General features: G+C 39.0%; 1 protein-coding gene across 1 annotated transcript in view; it reads right to left on the bottom strand.

The window, feature by feature from the left end:
• Positions 1-25,840, bottom strand: part of LOC115210701 (GRIP1-associated protein 1) — a 138,742-nt gene that overhangs the window by 36,834 nt on the left and 76,068 nt on the right. The window contains exons 7-16 of the mRNA XM_029779386.2: positions 23,463-23,604; positions 19,593-19,627; positions 18,270-18,341; positions 17,389-17,459; positions 17,187-17,266; positions 16,058-16,105; positions 14,929-15,028; positions 11,562-11,639; positions 10,102-10,236; positions 1,319-1,414 (exon numbers count right to left, since the gene is read on the bottom strand). Of these exons, the coding sequence (XP_029635246.1) occupies positions 1,319-1,414; positions 10,102-10,236; positions 11,562-11,639; positions 14,929-15,028; positions 16,058-16,105; positions 17,187-17,266; positions 17,389-17,459; positions 18,270-18,341; positions 19,593-19,627; positions 23,463-23,604 (857 nt within the window). The remainder of the gene's footprint in view (positions 1-1,318; positions 1,415-10,101; positions 10,237-11,561; positions 11,640-14,928; positions 15,029-16,057; positions 16,106-17,186; positions 17,267-17,388; positions 17,460-18,269; positions 18,342-19,592; positions 19,628-23,462; positions 23,605-25,840) is intronic.

Below are 25,840 nucleotides of genomic sequence, written 5' to 3'. Positions count from 1 at the left end.
ACCACAGATAGTACCAACTCAGACCTGAAGTTCAAATCCAGAATATATCTACAGAAAACATTCCAGCCAAACTGGAGAAGTTTGCTTCCCAACCACAGGGTTTCAGATTCAGACCCACTGCACACAGTTTGGGGGAACAATTGGGTTCTTCTTTTCTGGTTCCAGGCAAACCAAAGCCTTGTGAACAAATTTGATGGATGGAAACTGAAAGAAAATTGTTTGATTTTTATTTTTTTGTTGTTGCTTTTTTTAAAGTCATAATTAGCATAAGCAAAGCCAGTCAGGCATGTAAAGATTTTAATTCACAAAAACATTTTCTTTTGTCCAACAGAAATTTCTGTGCATTTTGCTTCTTTCCATATTTTCCACTACAATTCACCATGTGGAAAAATTTCTTACCAAAACTTTTCACTACATATATATATATATATATATGTATATATATATATATATATATATATATACTCTTTTATTCTTTTACTTGTTTCATTTAACTGCAGCCATGCTGGAGCACCGCCTTTAGTTGAGCAAATCAACCCCAGGACTTACTTTTTGTAAGCCTAATACTTATTCTATCAGTCACTTTTGTCAAACCACTAAGTTACGGGGACGTAAACACACCAGCATCAGTTGTCAAGTGATGTTGGGAGGAGGGGCAAACTCAGACACAGAAACACACACACACACACACATATACATACATATATATACGATGGGCTTCTTTCAGTTTCTGTCTACCAAATCCACTCACAAGGCTTTGGTTGGTCCGAGGCTATAGTATAAGACACTTGCCCAAGGTGCCACGCAGTGGGACTGAACCCAGAACCATGTGGTTGGTAAGCAAGCTACTTACTGCCACTCCTGCGCCTATATATATATATATATATATAGAGAGAGAGAGAGAGAGAGAGAAAGAGAGAGAAAGAAAGAAAAAGAGAGAAAGACACACACATGTATATTTATATTTATATATATATATATATATATATATATATATATATATGTATATATTTATGTTTGGATGGGTGGTTTCGTGCCGTTCATCCAACACAGATCAGTGCTGACATTAACGTCAAGATCCCATTCATTAGCAGACTTCATAACGCTGATAATGTAAACGAAGGAGATAGATTCCAGGTTTTTCTTTCTGAAATGTAAAATGGGGTACACTCGCCCACAACCAGTTGGCAATCCACCATTACGTGGAAACCAGGTCAGATTGCAGGAAAGACATAGGGAAATATTTACAGGAATTGGACAAAGATTTGATTAAACAGAAAGAATTACAACACAGAAGGGAAGTACTGTTATCTCTTACCGTACTAATTTCTTGTAGAGATTGTATTTGTGTGTCTCGTTCTTGTTGTGCAGCGTACAATTGTTCAAGAGTGTGTTCACTGGCGCGATGACCTTCCTGCAAAAATATTTCCATTATGAGATGAAATATAGGAAATATGATAAATACTGGAAAGTTATGTGGCTTTAATTACCTTCTTAATTATTAAGCATTAAACTGAGCTTTATGTGAAACTGTTGTTTATGTATGAACGAGTATATATCATCAGCATCAACAACAACATCACTGACATCATTGGTTTTACATCCATTTTTCCATGCTGGCATGGGTTGGACAGAACTTTTCAAGACAGTGTTCTACAGCCAGGTACTCTTCCTGATGTCAGCTGTTTTACTTGACTATTAAGGTATGCAGTGATAAAATAGACTTGTCAAGGGTATGTGCACGCTTATGCATATGTATGTGTGTATACGTGCACACAACTGTTACTTATTTAGTCCAAAACTATAATCTTTGTAGCACCACCACACCTTTATACAGCAATAATCCATTCTACTGTAGGCACAAGGCCTGAAATTTGGGGGTGAGGTATAGTCGATTACATTGACCCCTGTGCTTATCTGGTAATTGATTTATCAACACTGAAAGGATGAAAGGCAAAGTCGACCTCAGCGAAATTTGAACTCAGAACATAAAGACAAACAAAATACCACTAAGCATTTTGACTAGCATGCTAACAATTCTGCAAGTTCACTGCCTCCATAATAATAATAATAATAATAATAATAATAATAATAATAACAACTTGTATACTACACAAGTGCATCGGACCTCTGCAGAATGTGTGGGAAGAGGGTCGAAAGTCTGATTCACATTGATAGTGTTTGTGAAAGTCTTGCGCAGAAAGAGTACAAGTGTAGACATGACATGGTAGCCCAAAACCTTCATTGGCTACTACATCGTAAGTATGGATATGAGGTTATGGGTGCTTGGTACCAACATACACCGGAAAAGGTAATGGACAAAAAGGGGAAGGCAAAAATCCTCTGGGACGACTTTGACTTCCAGACAGACAAAGTGTTAGAACACCGAAGGCTGGATATAATAACCTTTAGTGGGGACAAACAAGAGTGCTTAATAATCGACGCAGTAGTGCCAAGAGATCATCATGAAAGAAAAAGAAAAGGATGATAAGTATGGAGACCTGAGAATTGAAATCGCTAAGATGTGGCAGCTGTGAGAGTCAAACATAATGGTTATCCCTATTGTCATCAGAGCATTTGGTTCAATACCACCCAATCTCAAAAAGCGTCTGAAAACCTTAGAAATACCCTACAATCTAGATGTATTGCAAAAGTCAGCATTACTTGGAATTGCACGCATATTGTGTAAAGTACTGTCTGTCTGAGGTCCTTGTTGTGATTTGACAAACAGTACAATAATCAAATAAAGATATCTAATAGTCACACAGGCCTGAATAACAAGCATGTCATCACATGGTCGCTAAGCCTGGCAGAAATAACAGCTAAATTTCTCTGAAATAACAGCTTATTATCTCAGAAAAGAAAGCACTCTATGGATAATGTGGAAGAGTGCATGAAGAACATAAGGATGGGAGGGCCATGGCTGGAATGTTTCCCAACATAGCTTTTAATCAGAATTGATATAGTTTTGGGACTAAACAACAACTAAAGTCGGTTCTGCTAGGATTTAATGGGGAGATTTGGTTTTATACCCCCGAAAGTTTGCAGAGGGTATTATTAAAAGAAATAGAATAAGAAAGGGAGATAACTCCCGGAAGAAATGGTACAGAAAGACAATTATCTCCCCTCATTCATTTTCCAGTTTTTCTGCTTGTCCATCACAGATACGGCGATGTTCCTTCCTCTTAAATAGTTGCTAATTGACAGAATCCAATTAAATGACGAACAGAGAGAAAATTACTAAAGACTTGAGGTTCCGGGAAGAAGAAAAAACTGAGTGAAGGGAGTTAATGTGGTATTTGGAGGGGATTTACTTTGTTAGTTCGTCAGTCAAGGACATCACATGGGAGACGGAAACGGTACTCGATGTGTTTGGCTATGGTTGGGCAGTGTGAAGCATGCTGGGAATGCTCTGCTGGCACTGCGGAGGCAAGGAGTTGGCTCTGGACTTGTGAAGTTCAAATTCCACAAAGGTCAACTTTGCCTTTCATCATTTCGGGGTTGATAAATTAAGCACGAGTTACACACTGGGGTCGGTGTAATCGACTTAATCCCTTTGTTTGTCATTGTTTGTCCCCTCTATATTTAGCCCCTTGTGGGCAATAAATAAATAAATGAAACCAAAACCAGGTGATTGCAAGGAAAGCTTCTTAACCACACAGCCACGCCTAAACCTAGAGTTTTACCATTTTTTTCTTTTTCTTTTTTTTTTTGTACTTTTTCTATCAAAATTTCTTTCAGCAGTAAAATTTTCTTAACCTTTTCAAACAACAATACAGTTAATGTTTTCTTTCACATAACTAAACTGTCCGTTTACCAATGTTATCGGTTACTACCATGCTTACATAATCTGACAATCCTACAATGTGTGAGAGGCCACATTGTTTGCAGCAAACAGTGCATGACTTGGCTTCTTTAGCTGCAGTTGTTTCCATTGACGATAGAAAATCTATGACTGACAATCATATTTCAACAGAGATTTGTTTACACAGTATCAGGTTTTATGTATTACAATATATTCCTTAGACTTGCACAGCTATTTTTATTTAACTTTAAGTTGCGGTTGACCTGACAGCAACAACAATTATGATAATAATAATAATGATGGAGTCTTCCATTGAAGTGACACGGGGGAGTTCAGCTCTTCACCAAACGGCCTGCATGCAAATGGTTGGTTTGTAGGGATCTAAATGTATATGCAGTGCATTAGCTCAATCCCTTCTGCATCAAATTGACGTTGTCTGAACAGGTGCATGGTGTACCACACGTCAGGTGTCAATGTGATCGCTAACAACTAGGCCATGTGCCCTCACCTAACAACAATAATAATAATAATTGAGCAGGATGGGCTACTCGACCCAAAGAAAATTCTAACTGCAAGGTCATGCAGTTTATCTTGATATGAGGTCACCATGTCGTGCACGTATAGTTGTGATGCATGTGCCTGGAGTACCCTTATCAGATGGGTAGTCGTGATGGGTATACTGGGTTTCATGTATTTTACCCCAGTGACACTTTGATGGCATACACTGATCTCTCACTCAATAATAATAATAATAATAATAATAATAATAATGCCCTGAAGCAGTACCAGGCAGTGACTCTCATGGCTTCTGATCTTAACTGATTGGAACTGTTATCATGAACATTGTTTTGTTTTGGTGTAAAAGATGGGCTACAGCAAATATTCTGCTCAATACCAGATTTGCTGGTCAGTTGTTTGACCTTGACCAGTTGAGCATGTCCCTTAGTGGCTGACGATATGTGCATCTCTGATCATGAGCAGAAGTAGTGGGGGAGCATCATAGTCATGTGTTGAGAGGGATTCTGTGGGGTTTGAAGAATTCACCTCTGGAAACAAGGGTGTTTCATTCAACATCCTTAAACAACCCTTATTCAGGGACCTTTTGAGTGGGATGGGTTACTCAACCAGAAGAAAATTCTAACTGGACCCCACCTGCAAGATCATGTGCTGTTTACCTTGATATGAGATAACCAAGCCATGCACACATGGTTCTGATGCATGTGCCTAGTGTACCCTTATCAGACAGGTAGTCATGATGGGTATACTGGGCTTTGTATATTTTAACCAAGTGACACCTTGATGGCATGCACTGCTCTCTCACACAATAATCAAAATAATCATTTAACGTCCAATTTCCATGCTGGCATGGGTTGGACAGTTGACTGGGGACCGGCAAGCCAGGAGGCCGCACCAGGCTCCAACCTGATCTGGTAGTGTTTCTACAGCTGGATGCCCTTCTTAATGTCAACCACTCTGAGAGTATAGTGGGTGCTTTTTACGTGCCACCGGCACAGGAGCCAGACTGACGGCACTGGCATCAAATGTAAATAATGTAATTTGAATAAGTTACCTTCTTTACAATACTACAGACTTATGGTCAGTTGTGGTCAGTTGCACATTGCTCTCAGAAGAGTTATGGATTCACCTGACAAAGATTTTTGCTAATCAAAGTCAGTTCGTTCTACCAAGAAGATCTCACAAACATCCCAATTACGAAAAGGGTAAAATCATGAAAAATATTCCCTTTTTTTTTTATCTTGTACTCGTTTCAGTCATTAGACTGCAGTCATGCTGGGGCACCACCTTGAAGTCAGCCTCATGCTTGTTCTGGCAGATTCTTTTGCGAAACTGTTAATTTCTGAGGATGTAAACACAACAACACTGGTGGTGGTGGTGGTGGCAGACACACACACATGTATATACACAATGGGCTTCTTTCAGTTACCATTTACCAAATCCATTTCCAAGGCTTTGGTTGGCCCAATGTGCCATGCAGTTGGACTGAACCCAGAACCATGCAGTTGGAAAGCAAGCTTCTTACCACACCGCCACGACTGTACCTATAATGTCTACACAAACATTATTGAAATGTCAAAACATCTCATCTGTGGTTTGTTGCATGTTTTATGTTCCATATAAATTTAGAAACAGATCAAGACTAATCCGTATTTTAGTCGATTAAACGTTCCTTTTATTTCTAAATTGTTTTACCTTCTTTTATTTAATTCTTTCTTAGAATCTGTACACATCCATTTCTGCTGAATAATAATAACCTTATTTTACTAAATTCTTCATTATTAAAAGAAAAGACAGAATATTTCAACAGAAATATGGTAACGAAAATGTTAAATAAGGCATTGGTGGAAGTTCTTACACATACACATACAACTATATGCAAACACACACAAGCGTTCACACATACAAACACACACACAACAGTACACAAGCATTCACACATACAAACACATACACATATGTGCACACATGCAATCACACAAACATGGAATTGCATGCAAACATACAACATAGACACATACACACATACATACAACCATGCAACCACATGCAATCACGCACACGCACACACACATGCGCACACACACCACAGTATACAACTATGTAAACACACACAACCATATGCACATGCACAATATACAAATACATATATACATATACAACTACATAAAGATACATACACAACTACACACACACACACACATACAATCAAACAGAAATATGAAATTGCACACACACACACACACACACAATCGGCCTTTCTCTAAACTGGCTGTTTGCCCAAACTAACAACATCCATCTGTTCAGAAATAAACAAGTTTATACGTACTTAGATGTTTTATTATTCTAATGTGTTTATTATTATTATCATCATTATCAGTATCATCATCATTATTATTAATATTATTATTATTATTATTATTATTATCATCACGGAGGCGGAGCACTGCAAAAGGCCGATAACAGCTTTTGAAATATGGGATGCAATGGCTAGCTGCTTTGTTTGGATAATCTGCCCTACGAGCTTCACACTTACATGCCAGACTTGTTCGGCGACCTCTTAGCAAATGTTTACTGCAACTGGCAACAGAACGCAAGAATTCCCAGTTATGTGAGCCAAGGAGCAGTGGAGATGCTGAGAAAAGACCCAAACAAGGGGGATTGTATTGATAACTTTAGGCCCATAACTCTGCTGAATGCAGAATTCAAAATTTTATCCAAGTGTTAGCTACGAGGTTGGCGCTTGTCGTCGGGGAGCTGGTAGGGGAGGCACAGACATGTGCCATCCTGGAAAGATCCATCCATGACAACCTCCACTTCATGCAATACATCATTGAGAAAGTGGCTAAATAACCTGGCACAGGTAGGGCCCTGATCAATTTAGATCAGTTTAAAGCTTTCGATAGGGTTGACCATCTATAACTAGTGGCATTCCTCAAACCAGCTGGTTTCGGGCCTGTATCCAGGGGCTGGATCACTGCAATCCACAGCGGCATCTGTTTAGTGGTCAGAGTGAATGGTCATCTCTCAGAACCATCCAACACCATGCGCTCGGTCCTGCAAGGTTGCCTCGTCTCGTCTCTCTTGTATGTACTGGCTCTCGAGATACTACTACACAAACTGGAGGTGTTGTGAGGCATCCTGTGTGACCTAGGATGTGGGAGATGTGTGTTGGCATATGCTGACGACATCGCCATAGTGATGTCAGATCATAAACACATAGAAATGATCAGCACCACTCTCAGGGACTACAAGGCAATTTCAGGAGCGATGATTAACCAGGAAAAATCAGTGGGCTCACAGCTTGACACCTGCAGAAGCAAGTCCATGCTGTCCAACTGCATCGTTGGGCACTGGACAGACGGATCAGTTAGATTGCTCAGAGTCTGGTTCGGTTCAGACCTCCAGATGGACAAAAACTGGGACGAGGTAACAAGCAGTGTGACTACTCTCAGCCAGAAATGGGCCCAGAGAAAGCTACTCCTGAAAGGTTGGGCAGACGCAGCTAACGCATATATCCCATCTGTTATCCACTATCGCTTGACCATCGTGCCTTGTCCTGGCCACCGTCTAATTATGCTGAGCATATACTCTTCCACTTCCTGTGGAAGGGAACATCCCGATGGTCAGGAAGTCTATCTGTGGACAACACCCGCTGCCTGGTGGCCTGGGCATGCCGTGTTTGATGATGCGCAGACATGTGCTGAGGCTACATCTCCAGTGCAACCTTGACGGTGAATAGGTGTGGTCGCTGTTCATTATTAAAGCAGTGAGCTGACGGAATTTGAGTGTGGTTGTTGCCAGTGCCGCCAGACTGGCTCCCGTGCAGGTAGCACGTAAAAAACACCTTTTGAGTGTGGTCATTGCTAGAACCACCTGACTGGCCCTCATGCTGGTGTCACGTAAAAAGCAGCCACTATACTCTTGGAGTGGTTGGCGTTAGGATGGGCATCCAGCTGTAGAAACTTTGCCAGATCAGATTGAAGCCTGGTGCAGCCTTCTGGCTCACCAGTCCTCAGTCAAACTGTCCAACTCATGCCAGCATGGAAAACGGACGTGCTAGGCGAAATGCTTAATGGCATTTCATCAATGTGCATGTCCCAAGTTCAAATTACACCGAGGTCAACTTTGCTTTCCATCCTTTTCAGGTCAATAAAACTAGTACCAGTTGTGTATTGGGGTCGATGAAACTGACTATCCCACTCCCAGAAAACTTCAGGCTTTGTGACTATAGTAAAAAGGATCATTACATTCTCCTTAGTGAAGGCAGAGGTACTGTTTTCAGTTGTGTTTGATATCTCAAACACAAGATGTCTCAAGAACCTGTGGATTGATTTGGATGAAACTTTCAGGGATGTTTGGCCTCGTGACTGGCACAAACTGATTAGATTTTGGGATCGATCTGGTACAAGACAAGAATTCTGGATTATTTTTCCGTTTTTTTTTTACTTAATTTTTGAGAGAGCGGTTGAGTTCATTTTAAGTATTCTCATTTGTGAGAGCAGTCGAGTTTATTTCAGACATTCCCATTTTAAAAATCATCTCTGGCTAATCGTCAAGAGGACATTGTTGTTGCCTTGGTGGAGGTTTGTGCTCTCTGAGTGCTCTTGTTATTATTATTATTATTATTATTGTTATTATTATCATTATTATTATCATCAAGGCAGCAAGCAGGCAGAAACATTAGCATGCCGAGCAAAATGCTTTGCAACATTTCATTCAGAGTTCAAATTCTGCTGAGGTCGACTTTGCCTTTCACCATTTCAAGGTCAATAAAATAAGTATCAGTTGAACACTGGGACTCAATGTAATCAACTTACCCCCTCCCCCAAAATCGCTGGCCTTGTGACAAAATTTGAAATTGTTATTATAATTATTGTTGTTATAACAACAGATGCCAGTGAAACAGATGTCACTTTGTCAGTTTATTTCTTTTGTAGATGTCAAAGTGGTTGGGAGTGATGTTGGAGGTGGGAGGGGAGGGGGGTCAGCCCTATTTGATGAAAACAACAACAACAACACAACTGCAATATGTCGTCACTCTCCTAGTTTTTGCCTTAAAACAATCAATATCACAAAAACCAACCAATTATCTATTATTGATACCATCTTTCAATATAGACAACTACAACTGCTGCTACTGCTGCTGCTGCCACTGCTGCTACTACGACTACTACTACTACTACTTGTAGTAGTAGTAGTAGTAGTAGTAGTTGCTGTTGTTGTTGCTTGGCCCTAGGCCAAACCCCATTTAGCCGACCTGTAATCAAAGAATCAAAGATGTTCCAGCCACAAACCTCTCTCATCTTCTTTTGCTTTTTGAGGGGTTTTATTTTTACATATATCCAACACCTGTATTATCCACCGTATCCTACCTTTCTCTGAAGACAGTGGAATGGATTCAAGGAAGACTGCATGACTTATCTAAGTCAGTTTTCCCCCAGTCTCTATTTCTTCATTTTTAATGCAGTCCCTTTCAGGTGTCATTCAAGACCTAAACATGGATTGAACCTGAACCATATAATTTCACAGACTGGGTCTAATGTTCTAGCACTGGTCTATTTGTTAAAATATAATTTACACTTTCAATCCCTGTCCTAGCTCGTGAATGACACCTCGAAGTGTCTGGAGGATAATAGTGACAGAATCTCTGATTCCACACATCCAAGCTAAAGAAACAACTTGTTAAACAGACATCAACTAGACAATAGGTTCACCATGATTTGATGTGAAACTTCTTAATGTATAGAAGATGATGAAATAAAGAAAAAACCCGTTACCTGCAGTTGAACTTTAAAGTCATCAAACTGCTGGGCCTGCATGGCTAGTTGTTTCTCCAGAACACTAATTCGCTGTTTGTACTCCGTTTCGACTTCATCACGCTGCTGGTTGTTAACAATACTTGTGGCATCGATCTAAAGACACAAGAAGAAACCTCGCATAAATACAGTGAGGAACTGTGACATCAATCTATATAGACATACGAAAAAATCTCACACAAGTACAGAGAGGGAATATAGCATCGATCTAGAGGCACAGGAAGAAATCTAACATAACTACAGTAAGGTCGAGACATGAACAGAGAAATTAATGGGTTCTTTTTGTTGCACCGCGTCTTCTGACAATGAAATATTGTTGTTATTGTTGTTGCAATTGCTCAGACCTATGATCAAGCTTAATCCTGCCATGACCGCCCTGCCTTTTATTCAGATGTATTGTACTGTGCTATGGACTACGTTATCCGATGTGTCTTCCTTATTTTATGATAGTAAAGCTATGATCTAAAGAAGGTTTGACTACTATTTTTAGCAAAGTTAGGAAACCGCACAAACACACAATGAAGTAAATGCTTGTGAGGTTTGTATCTTTGGAATGGCCGTTGTGAGGAAACGGTAAAATATGTTTGGAGTTAGGGTTTGTAGCAGAAGATGACAAGTAAATCTGTTGTGTGTCATTTATATATTCAAGGCAAACAGATGAACATAAGATAAAAAAAAAGGTAAAAAAAAGTCAGGGAACTAAAAGAGGACTGACTTTTATGAAAAATATTGTTTCTTCTCTCAAGATAGATAAAATATTCCATATTGATAGTTTCAGTCAATTTCTTGTGTTGTATATGTATGGTATCATGTATATTATTTGTATATGTGTATATATCATTATCGTCATCATTTTAATGCTCCCTTTTCCATGCCTACAAAGGTCAAACAGGGTTTATTTGAAGCAAATTTTCTGTCATGTTTTCAAGCAAAGAAATATTTCCCTATAACCAAACATATTTTGAAGAATGTTGTAAATGAATGACATTGCTTGTATGTTGACTAGGCAATCATTTGACAACAACCACAGAATGCCATTGCAAGAAAACACAAACACACACACACACACACACACAACAGGCTTCTCTCAGTTTCTGTCAACCAAACACACTCAGTCCAGGGCTATAATAGAAGACACTTTCCCAAGGTGCCACAGAGAGGGACTGAACCTAGAACCATGAGGTCAGGCAGTAGACTTCTTACTGTACAGCTACACCTACATATACATATACATATATAAACTTATAAAATAAAGCATTTAAAATGCCAGACTGATCTTGGCAAATGTTTCTAATTAAAGAGTGGAATTTCCCTGGGGTCAGCTAGTAATACATAAAAGCAGATCTTAAGATTGATTGAGAAGAAAGCATGAAGACATTTAAGGCTGAATGCAATTATTCCAAAACTGAACGAGTTCTTACCATTTGCTGTAAGGCTAAATTTTGGTTCTCTAATTCTTTGATTTTAGAACAAGACGAATTCTGAAATTCATCCAGCATCTTAAAGAAGAGAAAAGACAAAAGAAATTAAAAGCAAGATAAAGGTTTATAATTTCCATCTTTCATCATCAACACTATTGCACCATCTTCAGCAGCAACAGCAGCAGCACTCTTAATCCTCGTTATCATGATCAAATAATCACTCTTAACATTCATCATCAACACCAACATTATCACTTATCAGCCACCAACAGCTTCAGGATCTATAAAACCCACCAATCTTGGCCAGTGAATGCCCTTTGGACATAATCAAAGTCAGGGAGAGTGTGTGGGGGGGGGGGTCTTGCGTGTATGGACAATTGTTGAATCTTCTGCCAAATAAACCAGCCCAGGCCTGCAGATGCAAATACATACATATGCATACACAAACACACACACATACACACACACATTGCTTTCTATACCAAGAATCTCTGGATCTCATCTCTGGAATATATATATATAAAATTGGTCAGTTATCCGAAAAATAACACACTCTCCATTAGTAAAGAGGTTATGTGCCTCTGAGCAGCCGGCCTTGCGTGTCGCCTGTATTGACAAGAACAATAATAGACATGAAACCAATGGTAACTTTCTGATTGACCTTAAGCAATCATCATCATCATCATTTAACATCCGTTTTCCATGCTAGCATGGGTTGGACGGTTCAACAGGGGTCTGGGAAGCCAGGAAGCTGCACCAGGCTCCAGTCTGATTTGGCAATGTTTCTACAGCTGGATGCCCTTCCTAATGCCAACCACTCCGAGAGTGTAGTGGGTGCTTTTTACATACCACCAGCACAGGTGCCAGGGGAGGCTGGCAGTGTCCACGATCGGTTGGTGCTTTTTACATGCTACCAGCACAGAAGCCAGTCAAGGCGGCGCTGGCATCGGCCACATTCGGATGATGCTTTTTACGTGCCACCAGCACAGGTAACACAACTACAATTTCCATTTGACTACAATGATTACATCAAAACATATATATACATCATCGTCGTCGTTGTCGCTTAACATCTTTCCGTGCTGGCATGAGTTGGACGGTTTGACTGAGTCCTTTATATTATTATATGATCGAATGCCATACATCCTCTTCCAAGTAAGTTTTATCTTAATAATTCTGAGGCACACTCTATACGATCTATTTACTATTTCGTTTTTCTCTCTTTCTCCCTCTTATTCTTTTACCTCCTCTTCTCCCACTATTCTATCCTATTACTCTGTCTCTCTCTCTCTCTCCTCAATCCTCCTCCCTTGCTCACATGGCTTCCATGTGACCATCGGCCATCTTTCTTTCTTCAAACTTGGGGTTTCTTTCTTTCTCAGCGTTGTAGCTGGAACAAGGAAGACGTGTTCTTGTTTGTCTCCTGTCCTAGCTTGATTTATGCGTTCACCACCACCACCCGTTTAGGCTTAGTAGCCCTTCCTGTTTGTTTTCACTGTCATATTTTGTGTTACCAATTTTGACCCTCAACAAAATCTCAAATTTTATTTAATTTGCTTTGCAGGAGCAACTGTTTTATCAAAAGCATATATTGTTGTTAAATACTAGAAATACAAGACTAGAAAAACAGCCAAATATTGATGAAGGGTCGTTCTTTATGTTGTTTGTTTTGTTTTCCATTTGTGTCTTTCGCTGTTCGAAAAAATAGTTTGTATTCCATGTACTCGTACTTCATATTCTTTTGCTGTAAACGTTTCACGATGTCCTCTGCCCGCATATGCATATATATATATATATATATATATATATATATATATATATATATATATATATACGTATAGATGTAAGTATGTGCATATACATTTGTATCTATGTGTATATATAAATATATTATTTATATTTTTATTATATATATATTCTTTTCTTTTATTCTTTTTCTTTTACTTGTTTCAGTCATTTGACTGCGACCATGTCAGAGCTCCACCTTTAGTTGAACAAATCAACTCCAGAACTTATACTTTGTAACCCCAGTACTTATTCTATTGGTCTCTGTTGCTGAACCACTAAGTTATGGGGATGCAAACACACCAACATTGGTTGTCAAACAATGGTGGAGGGACAAATACAGACGCACACTCACACACACACACACACACAAGTATATACATACATACACCACACACACACACGCACACACACACATATATATATATAATTAGGAAGTAATGTCATAAAACATTACGGAGGATATATTATAAATAATTAAGATTATTTATGAATATATCAATGTCCAAACATGTTATCAGAAAATACATAGAAGAAAAACCTTTATAATTATGAACAAATCACAGTTATAACTAAGAGGGTTCCAAAACCCTTTCATGTTAAAAGTAGCAGCCAAAACTGCTATAAAGCCATTTTATTGCTCATATCATTTCCCTTCATGATAAAAACGGTCTTCGGGCGACATGACAAATAGAATCCACAACTTTAAAATAACTGGTTAATGCCCTATTGCAATTTCAGTGTTAGGGACCACTTAAGGGACCCATTTGTCTCATCAGGGGAAATATTCCTATAGATAGAAATCAAAACAAGATTTTACCTTGGGGTTAGCATGAATCCCAACTGGCAAAAGAAATGTTTCCACCTCTGTCTACACAATCAAGTTTTGAATTCAAATGCCATGCACAGCTTTTATGTGAAAAGACCAGTAAATTCGATCCACAGTAAAATCACCGGATATGAGTTGGGAAAATATAAACCCTCTTCACTATAATTGTGACTTATTCATAATTATAAACATTTTATATATATATATATATATATATATATATATATATATACACACAAAACATATACAACGGGCTTCTTTCAGTTTCCGTCTACCAGATCCACTCACAAGGCTTTGGTCAGTTCAAGGCTATAGTAGAAAACGCTTGCCCAGGGTGCCATGCCGTAAGTATGAACCTGGAACCATGTGGTTGGGAAGCAAGCTTCTTACCACACAGCTACACCTGCACACACACACACACACACACACACACGCACACACATATATATATATATATTATATATATATATATATATATATATATATATATAAGTATGTATATACATACACACACAGCTATATAAATACATGTGTACAGAAACAAAGTAAACCTTGACCAAGAGAGGACTCTTAACGTAACACACAAACGCACACTCAGGTTCCCGTCCAATTTCACTTTGATCAAATACCACACACAAGCTACAAATCAACACTACAGTAGAGACACTTCTTCAAAGGGTCAGAGAACTGGAACCAAGCGATAACTCCACAGCCACAACCTGCCACAACCTACATGGCTAAACATTTACAAACCTGCTGTTTAGATTCCATTTCAGCCTGCAGCTTATTGACCACATCTGTATAATACTTCTTTTCCCGATCACGACCAGCCTGGACCTCTTCAAGCCGTTTTCTTCAAAGGATTAAAAGATAAAAATGAAAATAAGCAACTTGTGATTTTCCAAAATTATTATCAGAATCTGTTCAATTACTTCTAAACGCCACCCCCATCTCTTCCCCATTCACTTCTGCCCCCACCTCTACCATCTGTCACTCACCTTTCACAATCTCAAGAACCAACCAATCCAGCTATCCTCAAGTTTCAGTCCCTATTCTCTCTCCATCCACCTTTTTGTACCCTAGAGGTATGCTCTGACACCTTATTTCCACCATCCTTTCTCCTTTTCCAGCTAGAGTAGCCATGGATCCCCTCAAAAACAGGATGCTTGTTCCTGTCCTTCCATCATATTTTGGATTCTCAACACCCAGCAAAAAACCCACTACCTTCAATCCTGCACCTCCACTCAGCTGAGGGGTCTTGTCTTGCAAGCTGCTTGATGAACTCACATGTGATGGGATCAGGGAAAAACAAAGCACCAAGTTCATACTGTAAAGTGGTTGGTGTAAGGAAGGGCATCTTGCTGTAGAAACTATGTCAAAACAGACAATGGAACTCAAAGCAGGGCAATAGGTAACTGGGTGCTGTCAAACCATCCAACCCGGATGTGAAATGGCTACAACTCCTACAACTGTGGCCTCTGTTCCTCGGAGAGTGTTGCTCTTTACTGCTTCTAATCATGAACTTCTTATTTCCTCATCTCTAATTCTTCTCACAACCCACATTAGGTCTAAACACCACCCCATCACTCCCACCACCACCCACTCCTACCACTTCCCTACCATTCCCCATTACCACCAATCACTATACCCAATCCTTTCCTCTCCCCCAGAATGATATCCCTCTGGAATTACTTCCCAGACCATTGCCATTTCCTGCAACCATCAACTTTCAACAGATCAAAGGTAACATTAATTATGTCAATTTCATTAATCCCAGAGATCATGTGACATCTCTGCACTCAGTCCCTTCTCTCACCCCACCCCACACACCAGATCAATAAAAAAAAAATCGAAGAATTTGTAGAAGATTGTCTTTACTTACTCAGCTTCCTTGAAATATGTTTCTTTCTCTTCTTGTAAATGAACATAGCTGTAAACAGAAGACATTGGCGTTAGAGGCGGTCAACTGGTCACTAAAATACTGGCACTCAGCCAGTTATAACAACGAGGCTTCCACATGATCCAATCAACAAAACAGCCTACTCATGAAATTAACTTGCAAGTGGCTGAGTACTCCACAGATGTGTACTTTTAATGTAGTTCTTAGGGAGATTCAGCGTGACACAGAATGTGACAAAGCTGACCCTTTGAATTACAGGGTCAACTCATTTTTGCCAGCTGAGTGGACTGGAGCAATGTGGAGTAAAGTTTCTTGCTCAAGGACACAATACACTGCCAGGAATTGAACTCACAGCCTTACGATGGTGAGCCAAGAACCCTAACTACTAAGCCATGTGCCATCACTGGAGAGTGGTGTTAGGGAGTCTTGTGTGGCTGCAGCTGTTGGAGAAGGCTGAGTGGACCCACTTATGACATTGGGTCAACTGGCCGATGACAGTACCACCTGATTGGCACCCATGCCAGTGGAACGTTAAAAGTACCATTCAAGCATGATCGGTGCCAGGGCCACTGACTGGCTCCTGCACCGGTGGCATGTAAAAAGCACCATTTGAGCGTGGCCGATGCCAGTACCGCTTGATTGTCTCTTATGCCAGTGGTACGTAAAAGCACCCACTACACTCTCGGAGTGGTTGGCGTTAGGAAGGGCATCTAGCTGTAGAAACTCTGCCAGATCAGATTGGAGCCTGGTGCAGCCTCCTTGCTTACCAGCCCTCAGTCAAACTGTCCAACCTATGCCAGCATGGAAAGCGGACGTTAAACGATGATGATGATGATATATTTATTTATATATAAATATATATATGTTTTATATAAATACACACACACACATGGTTCCACCTACTAAGTTCACCCACTCAGAAGGCCTTGGTCAGCCCAAGGCTATAATAAAAGACACTTGCTCAAGGTACCATGCAGTGGGACAGAACCCAAAATCATGTCGTTACAAAGCAAGCAACATTCATAAACCCACTGAATCCATGAAACATTATGCAAAATTCTTTAAAAAATGTAAAAAAAAAAAACCAATTATAAGTAAATGACTGATTTACCTTTCTTGTTTTCTTTTCAATTTTTCCGATAATTTTTCAATTTCATCTTCGAAAGATGCTATTTGTTGTCTGAATTTTTTCTATAAATTAAAAATAATAACATTTAAAATAAAGATTCTGGGAAAAAATTCTTCAATAAGAGCTAAAATTCAAAACAAAATTAGAAAAAGAAAGAAAAAGTTGAAAATGATAACAGTCTTACATCGGAACTGTTAAGCTGTTCTTTGAGTATTCGATTTTCTTCAAGTTCAGTTTCTAAGTTTAATCTCAACACTGGAAAAAATAAACAAATAAGTAAATAAATAGACAATACAAAAATTAAATTTTTAAATGAGATTACATAGAATTTTGGATCACTTCAGTTTATAACCTATTTCTTTATTACCCACAAGGGGCTAAACATAGAGGGGACAAACAAGGACAGACATAAGTATTAAGTCGATTATATCGACCCCAGTGCGTAACTGGTACTTAATTTATCGACCCCGAAAGGATGAAAGGCAAAGTCGACCTCGGCGGAATTTGAACTCACAACGTAACGCCAGACGAAATACCGCTAAGCATTTCGCCCGGTGTGCTAACGTTTCTGCCAGCTCTCTTCAGTTTATAACCATCTGCTGAAGTGCCAAATGCAGGACTTTACCTTATCCATCAGAGCCATGGAATGCAACAGTGGCAACTTTCGAATCAAGAAGGCTTTCTTAATTAATAAGTTCAAAATCTTCATTAAAGATTGGGAATATGATCATACATGCTACGTGGATGTTGGGGAAATATTCACTGTGTGTCATATGTGATACACAAGACAGTCAAAGCATTAACAAGGCATAATTAGCAGTGAAGTCATCCAGACTCACGCCAACATATAAAATGGGAGACAAAGCAGTGAAATATCTAAAATGCAATTTCCGTCTGCTGCAAACGAAATAGATTTGAGGAAAAGTACAACTTCAAAATCTCGTGTTAGATTTAGGTTTGATCATTCAACTAAACTATAAAGGAAAGGAAAAGAATGGTGGCAATGGAAGACAGTTTTTATGTTTTAAATCTGAAGAAATAGCAATAATGTTTTGGTAGACTTACCACTTAATTCTTGGATACATTCTTCTTTTGAAGGTGATTGTAAAATATTTTTGTTTTTATCATTTGATAAAGCTGTAAGAATTATACAGACAAAATGAAACATCAATATACTTTTCAATAAAAGAATATTTTTTTATATAAATGTGTGTGTGTGTGTGTGCATGCATGCATGTCATTATTCAATTTATTTCAAGATTCCTTGCTTATAGAGAAAGTGCTGGTTTCTAACCTAGATCCAAGTCACCTTCATTGGAATTTCAACATCAACAACAGGGTATGTATGTATATATGTATGTATGTGTGTGTGTGTGTGTGTGTGTGTGTGTGTGTGCAGATTTGTATGTTTTGTTTTATGTATGTCTTCTCATGCATACAGCTACATATCTAGACATGCTCATATATATATATTTAAATGATAAGTTCTGGAAAGTTTAACAGATTTTTACAGTTCCATTGATAGATTGGATCTGTAGTCTTCAAATTAGCTTTCTCCTTTCTGGTTTTGAGAAACCTAATCTCTCAAGACTGGTATTTAGGCAGTGTGATACATATCACAGGGCCCCAATAATTACAGGTATAAACCTGAACTTTTAATCTAGATAGAGTAACTGCAGATTTCTCAATAGTTCAGCATAGGTGTTCCCTTTTTCACTGATCTTCAGCTTTAATAATAACATCAGCTGGGCAACTAATTTCCACAACTGATGCCAGTCATCGAATTTGATTTCGATTTCACTTGCCTCAACAGGTCTTTGCAAGCAGAAGGTACACATAAGGAAAGGTACACATAAGTGGGCTGGTTACACCACTGACATAGGCCACGAGGTTATGGCTTCACTTGGCTTGCCGGGTCTTCTCAAGCATAAATTATTTATTTTAAAAAGGCAAAAACATGGAATTAAAATTTCATTAAAAAAAAGGGTTTAATTTTGATGTAATCGTTTTTATTTTCATGCCAAACGTAATTAACCTTTTGGATTCACTTGGGATCAGTTGAGTCAGCTCTGACCAACAAGTTCTAAATACACATTAAAATGATTAAGTAATGTGTCTTTCAAATTCAAATTTACAAAATTAACCAGAGTCTCAATTTTAATAATGACCAATTCCATAGACACACTTGAAACAGCATTAGATTACAATAATGAAGTGTATATAATGTATATACAAATGTAGAATGGTACCAACTGCAAGATTTTTGAGAGGTAACTAATGTTTATGTCAATATTTCTATAAAGTTTGCAACCGAAACAATTCTAGAAGCTTCTGTAGAATGGCCGTGGACAAGAATACTGCTGGTATCAGTTCTAAATATTTACTCACCTTCAGACTGGGAAATACTTGAATCACTTGATGTCCTGAATTAATAAAAGCAAATATAATCATGAATTATCAAAAGATTAGATAAAACTCAAAATTGTTAAGCACAGAAAATTAGAGCTTAATTATGAATGAGACTAATGAATTAACTGAGCTCAAATGAATTTAACAATAGGTTGACTGTTTCAACTCTACCTCCATAATATTTATATAATACTTAGCAGAGGTACCCGGCATTGCCGGGTATAACTGTCAATGGAGTAATCGGTGAAATGAACTAAAAGACTTCCGTCGAATATGACTATAGAAGTAACTAAAGAGGGCCTTTGAACGTTCACTATGAAATATCTCTACAGCGGTGCTGCCAGCAAAGATGAATCCGATGGTAACAATTTAATCTTGCTGGTCCTGAAGAGAGCCTTGGATCGTTCACTCTTAAAAGTCTTAGCAGCGGTGCTGCCAACAAAGACAAATCCAGTGAAAGAAATTTATAGTTGGGGGCCCTGAAGAGGACCTTTAAATATTCACTTTGAATTATCTCAGTGGCAGTGCCGCCAGCAAAGATGAATCTAATGGTAACAATTAAAACTTGGTGGCCCCGTAAAGGGCCTTGGATCAATCACTCTCAAAAGTCCTAGCAGCAGAGCTGTCAGCAAAGATAACTCCAATTTGAAGAGGTGGCCCTTAAGGAGTCCTTCACACCACTTTGGTGTGTCGTATTTGCTTTGCTTGTTATTTGAGATTGTAACCTAGAAAAGCATGTAAAAGTCGGTGGCCACAAAAACAGTCTTGGCAAGATCACACTGGAATGTCAAAAAAATGTGTAAATAAGATGTAGGGAAAAGTAGATTAAGTTAAAACTACAGAACAACGATAGCGAAGCATGATAGCAACATATAAATGCAGAAAACAGAGACATTGAACATTTATAATGCATAGTAAATGCAACCTCAGAGGCGTAAGTGGTATTGTCAAAAGGACAAACATAGCAAACGGATAATACAGCGAATGTAAGCACTTATACAAAAAAAAAAAAAAACAGGGATTACTTGTTGGTGGATAGGGCGCCTACAAAACTTCCTTATTGACTATATTTTGGGTTTTCTCACGAGTTGCAAAAGCAAATAGGTTATGTCGGCTCGCCACTCGAGAGCAGCCAACATATAGTTGACCAAGGGAGAAGCACAGTTCTTCTAAATTAAGCCCTACGGCCATCAGCATCTGACCCTGTGATTTGTCAAACGATATGGCAAAACTGAGCCAGAGAGGGAAGTGCGGCCTTCTGAATATGAAAGGAATATCTTTACCGGATGGAACAAGAGGTATCACTGGGATGAAGACAGTGTCCCCACTTACCACATCCTGTAAGTATTGCCGAGACAATAACATGAGGCATCGCCTTTTGGATGACCAGACGTGTGCTGTTGCAAAGCCTGGGGAAGTTCAAAATTCCTGAGGAGCAAGACAGGGGTGCCTTTCTTAAGTCGCAGTAAGTGTGGTAGCAATCTGTTTTATGAGGTAAGAGGGCCAACAAGGCTTCATTCATCCGAGAACCGTCGATGGATACGCCTGCAGAACGTACAGGGAAGCCTGCATGAGGCATGAACTTTTGGAAGATGACACACAATGGGATGCAACTTTGATGGAAGCTGCCATCACACAATCATCCCATAGTCTAAAGGCACTTTTCGCTTTCCTCGTGAATGTCTGTGAATCAAGCGATCCTTACTCTTTATGGCAAAAGTTTAAAGATCATGTTCACCGTGTGTGGATAGATGCCAGGCAACTGAGTATAAATCAAACAGCCAATGCTTTTAGCACATCCCATGAAAGAGGTAGTCGAGAATATTCTGTACAATGAACTTGGTACAACAAAGGTTTTTACTTGGTGGGTGTCACATCTGATACCTGATCAAAGTGGAACAAGGCTGATCCCATCACAGGAAAATCTGATAATGTTTGGGACATATCCAGTTGGTTTCCTTGGATGATTCCAGACTCAGGATGAGTGTTGGCTTCATTTCTTTGAGCCAGAGACAAAGAGACAATTCATGTAATGGAAACTGCTCTCTTCACCTGCTCCAAAGAAGGCCAAAATCACTTTATCTGCAGGGAAGGTGATGGCCTCGGTTTAGTGGGATACAAGGAGCATTGTGTTTATTGTCTATCTTCAAAAAAGGCCACACCATTAATGGAGAGTACCATGCCAACTTACAGAGGCAGTTATGATAGGCAGTCAAGATCAAACACCCAGGAAAACTGACAAAAGGGGTCTTGTTTCATCAGGACAATGTTCCAGCACACAAGTCCTTGGTTTCAATGGCTGCTGTGCAGACTGTGGCTTTGAACTGGTTGATCACCCTCCCTATTCTCCAGATTTGGCCCCATCCAACTATCATCTGTTCCCCAACATGAAAAGTTACTTGGCTGAGAGCCAGCATCACAGTGATGATGATGTAATTATCTGCAGTTAATGAGTTTTGGGGGTAACAGGATGAAAGCTTCATCACCAAAGGGATCTAAATACTGCAAGACCAGTGTAAGAAGTTTGTGGACCACAAGGGGCCTATGTTGGAAAAGGAACCTCATTTGGACACATTCCATGAGAGTATCTTGGTCAGCCTACAAATTGTTCAGCCAACCATCATATATAATGTTTTAATTGTTTCAGTTATTAGACTGTGGCCATACTGGGGCAACACCACCTTCAAGAATTTTAGCTGAATGAATCAGCCTTGGTACTTGATTTTATTCAAAGCCTGGTACTTATTATTTTGCTCTCTTTTGCTGAACTGCTAAGTTAAAGGAGTGTAAACAAACCAGCACCAGTTGTCAAGTAGTGGTGTGGGTGGGGACAAACACACACAAAGACACACATATACGACGGGCTTCTTTCAGTTTCTGTATGCCAAATCTACTCACAAGACTTTGGTGTCTATAGTAGTAAACACTTGCCCAAGGTGCCATGTAGTGGGACTGAACTCAGATCAATGTGGTTGGAAAGCAAACTTCTTACCACACAGCCAGGCCTGCACATATCATCATCATCATCATCATCGTTTAACGTCCACCTTCCATGCTAACACAACTCACCACAACATTACATCAAGAACCTCACTCCCACCCCACCCCCATGAATATAACTTTGGGATGTCAGATGAATTTGTTCGTTTTTTCCCCCGTTTATTTTAATCCTTTCCAATGTTATTTGAATTAACACAAAAATATATTTCCATTGAAGTGTTTTATGGGGGTGGGGTACTCCACTCCTTACAACATTTGTTCATTGTTTTTGAAATTTGAATGAATTTAACCTATTTTCAGACATATGACAATGGAGTAGTAACTAGAAAGGAAAAACAATTCTTTTCTACTCTAAGCACAAGGCACGAAATTTGGGGGGGGGGGGGGGGCAGTCGATGATGAAAGGCAAAGTCGCAATGATCCAAAGATCCTGTCTTCTCCATCTCAAATAAGGTCCCAGTGCTGTAACAGCTTGCTAAATAACCTTAGAGGTTTGTGAGGTGCAGATGTGGAGGTCTTCAAAGAGCATCTGGACAAATTTTGATCAGAGATACCAGATGAACCCACATTGTGGTAGGAGACACAAAGAAGAGCAGCTCCGTCCAACTTCACAAAAAACTGCAGAGAAAAGAAAGCCAAACACACTGAAACGTAGTGCTCCAGCAAGGCCCCAGCCTCTGGCTGAAACCAACAAAAGATAAAATTTTTCTGACAACACAGGACATCAACAACATCCCCCACTCACCCCTCACTACTACAATACAGCTGGATCCTGGTACAACAACAGATTCCAAACCAATAAACATTACAAAGTTTCTTACTGAAACCAAACAAAACACAAACACTTACTGGTTTGAACAATCTTCAGATCTTTTCTCTTCGTCGTTATCATCTGATTTTCCTTGATGACTACTGTTGTTTGAAGTGGAGTTACCCAACTGCAGTTGTTGCTTGTAAAACGCTATCTGTTTGTCATACTTCTCTTGGGAAGCTGCAAAATTAAATAACCACATTTCAACACTGGCCCAAGTACAGAAATATAGAATTTCACCTTTTAACTCTAGCTTCTTTGAAATGACCTTCCCTCAAAACTGAAACTCCTCATTAGCTATCTTTTACTGACATCAGGTTTTCATCCTCACTGTAACTTCCCTTCCCTGTCACTGGTTGGTCTTCCTCAAACCCCTTTTAGCAGTTTACTCTATAACATGTAATGTTTTTTTATTGATAATATTTTGAATTAATCAGGTGTTATTCCATACATTTGAAATTTCAATGATGTTACAGTTCGATAAGAGATGAGGAATTATTTACATTATTTACATTTGACGGATATTTGTCCTCATCTTGTTTGTTGTTAACAAAACGTTTCAGCTGATATACCCTCCAGCCTTCATCAGGTGTCTTGGAGAAATTTCGAACCTGGGTTCTCATTCCTAAGGTATTTTTCAATATTATTATTATTATTATTATTATTCAGGTCAGGTCACTACCTGGAATCATAATCAGTATCTTGGGGTTAGTAGTCCACACTCTTAACCACTACGCCATATGGCATAATGGTTAAGAGCACAGGCTACTAACCCCAAGATTCCAAGTTCGATTCCAGGCAGTGACCTGAATAATAATAATAATAATAATAATAATAATAATAACAACAACATCGAAAAGTACCTTAGGAATGAGAATCCAGGTTCAAAATTTCTTCAGTAGAAATGTTGTGTTGACAACAAACAAGATGAGGACAAATATCCATCCAATGTAAATAATGTTTCAATGATGTATTATTTATTTTCAGAATGACATTACAGGTAAGGTGTGATAGGCTAGATCTGGCTGGTTCGAATATAAAACAGAATATTTGGGCCTGATAAGGATAATTTAAATGCTAAAGGGTTAAAGTATCTGCCCTCTCTTGTACCTTAGGCCCTTCTCAAAATAACTACCCACCCCTCTCATATACCCTATGTACTCCATCTCTTTTTCAAACGAACTGACCTTCACCCCCCCCCCATACACCATGTGCTCCTCAAAGTAGCTGTCCTCTCCTGAACTGAATGTCTCTCTCAAAATAACTGCCTTCTACTGACACCAGGCACTCTTTCCCAAAGCATTTGCCTCCTCTTGTACCTCATGTCCTTCTCAAAGACACTGCCCTCTCCTCTTATTCTTTTGTCCTTCTCGAAGAAGCTGCCCTCTCAAGGACACAATGTCCTCCTCAAAGATATCCAAATGTCAAACTTCGTATTCTATAATGAACTTTCTTGGAACATTCCACCATAACCTAGATACAACTGCATCCTAAACACAAATGTTTCTCTTCAGAACCTTAAAGTACTCTGATCAATTGCTGAGCTTCAGCAAAGCACAAATAAGACCCACAATGGTCTCCTATTTAAGATGAAGGCCCCCTACACACACAATATATAAACAATAACATAATATTGATTTCAAATTTTGGAACAAGGCCAGCAATTTCAAGGGAGGGGGTAAGTTGATTACACTGACCCCCCGCAATCAACTGGTACTTATTGACCTCGAAAGGATGAAAGGTAAAGCTGACCACGGCAGAATTTGAACTCAGAGTGTAGAGACATGCAAAATACCACTCAGCATTTTGTCCAGCTTGCTAAGGATTCTGCCAGCTTGCCACCTTATTAAATAAAAATTCTTTCTACTGGAGGCACAAGGCCTCAAATTCGAGGGGAAGGGATTAAGTCGATTACATTGACCCCAGTGTGTAACTGGTATATATCTAATCAACCCCTAAAGGATGAAAGGCAAATTCAACCTCAGCAGAATTTGAACTCAGAACAGAGCATCAGGCAAAATATCGCTAAGCATTTCATCCAGTGTCCTGACAATTGTGCCAGCTCACCACCTTAGTAAATAATAATAATAATAATAATAATAATAACAATAATTCTATAATATTTATTTAGATATATTATAAAATTTGATATGCTTCTAACTTAATCGTTAAAATTTCCTCAGATAGAGCACTTTCAATATATAGCTTAATCGTACTTTAGATATTTGATATTTTTAAATATATTTGTAATTTTTATTTTTAATATAATTTTTAACTTTAACCCGTACATAATAACAATATACATAGCCTGAGGACGCACTGGTAGATTTATGTATTAAGTATAGTCTTAATACACACCCCACCAGCACAGAAACACGTATAGCGATTACATGCACTATCTTCTTTCCTCACAGAT

Source organism: Octopus sinensis, linkage group LG4 (genome assembly GCF_006345805.1).
Source record: "Octopus sinensis linkage group LG4, ASM634580v1, whole genome shotgun sequence".
In the NCBI taxonomy this organism is placed as follows: domain Eukaryota; kingdom Metazoa; phylum Mollusca; class Cephalopoda; order Octopoda; family Octopodidae; genus Octopus; species Octopus sinensis.
This window is presented reverse-complemented; position numbering and strand designations above follow the sequence as displayed.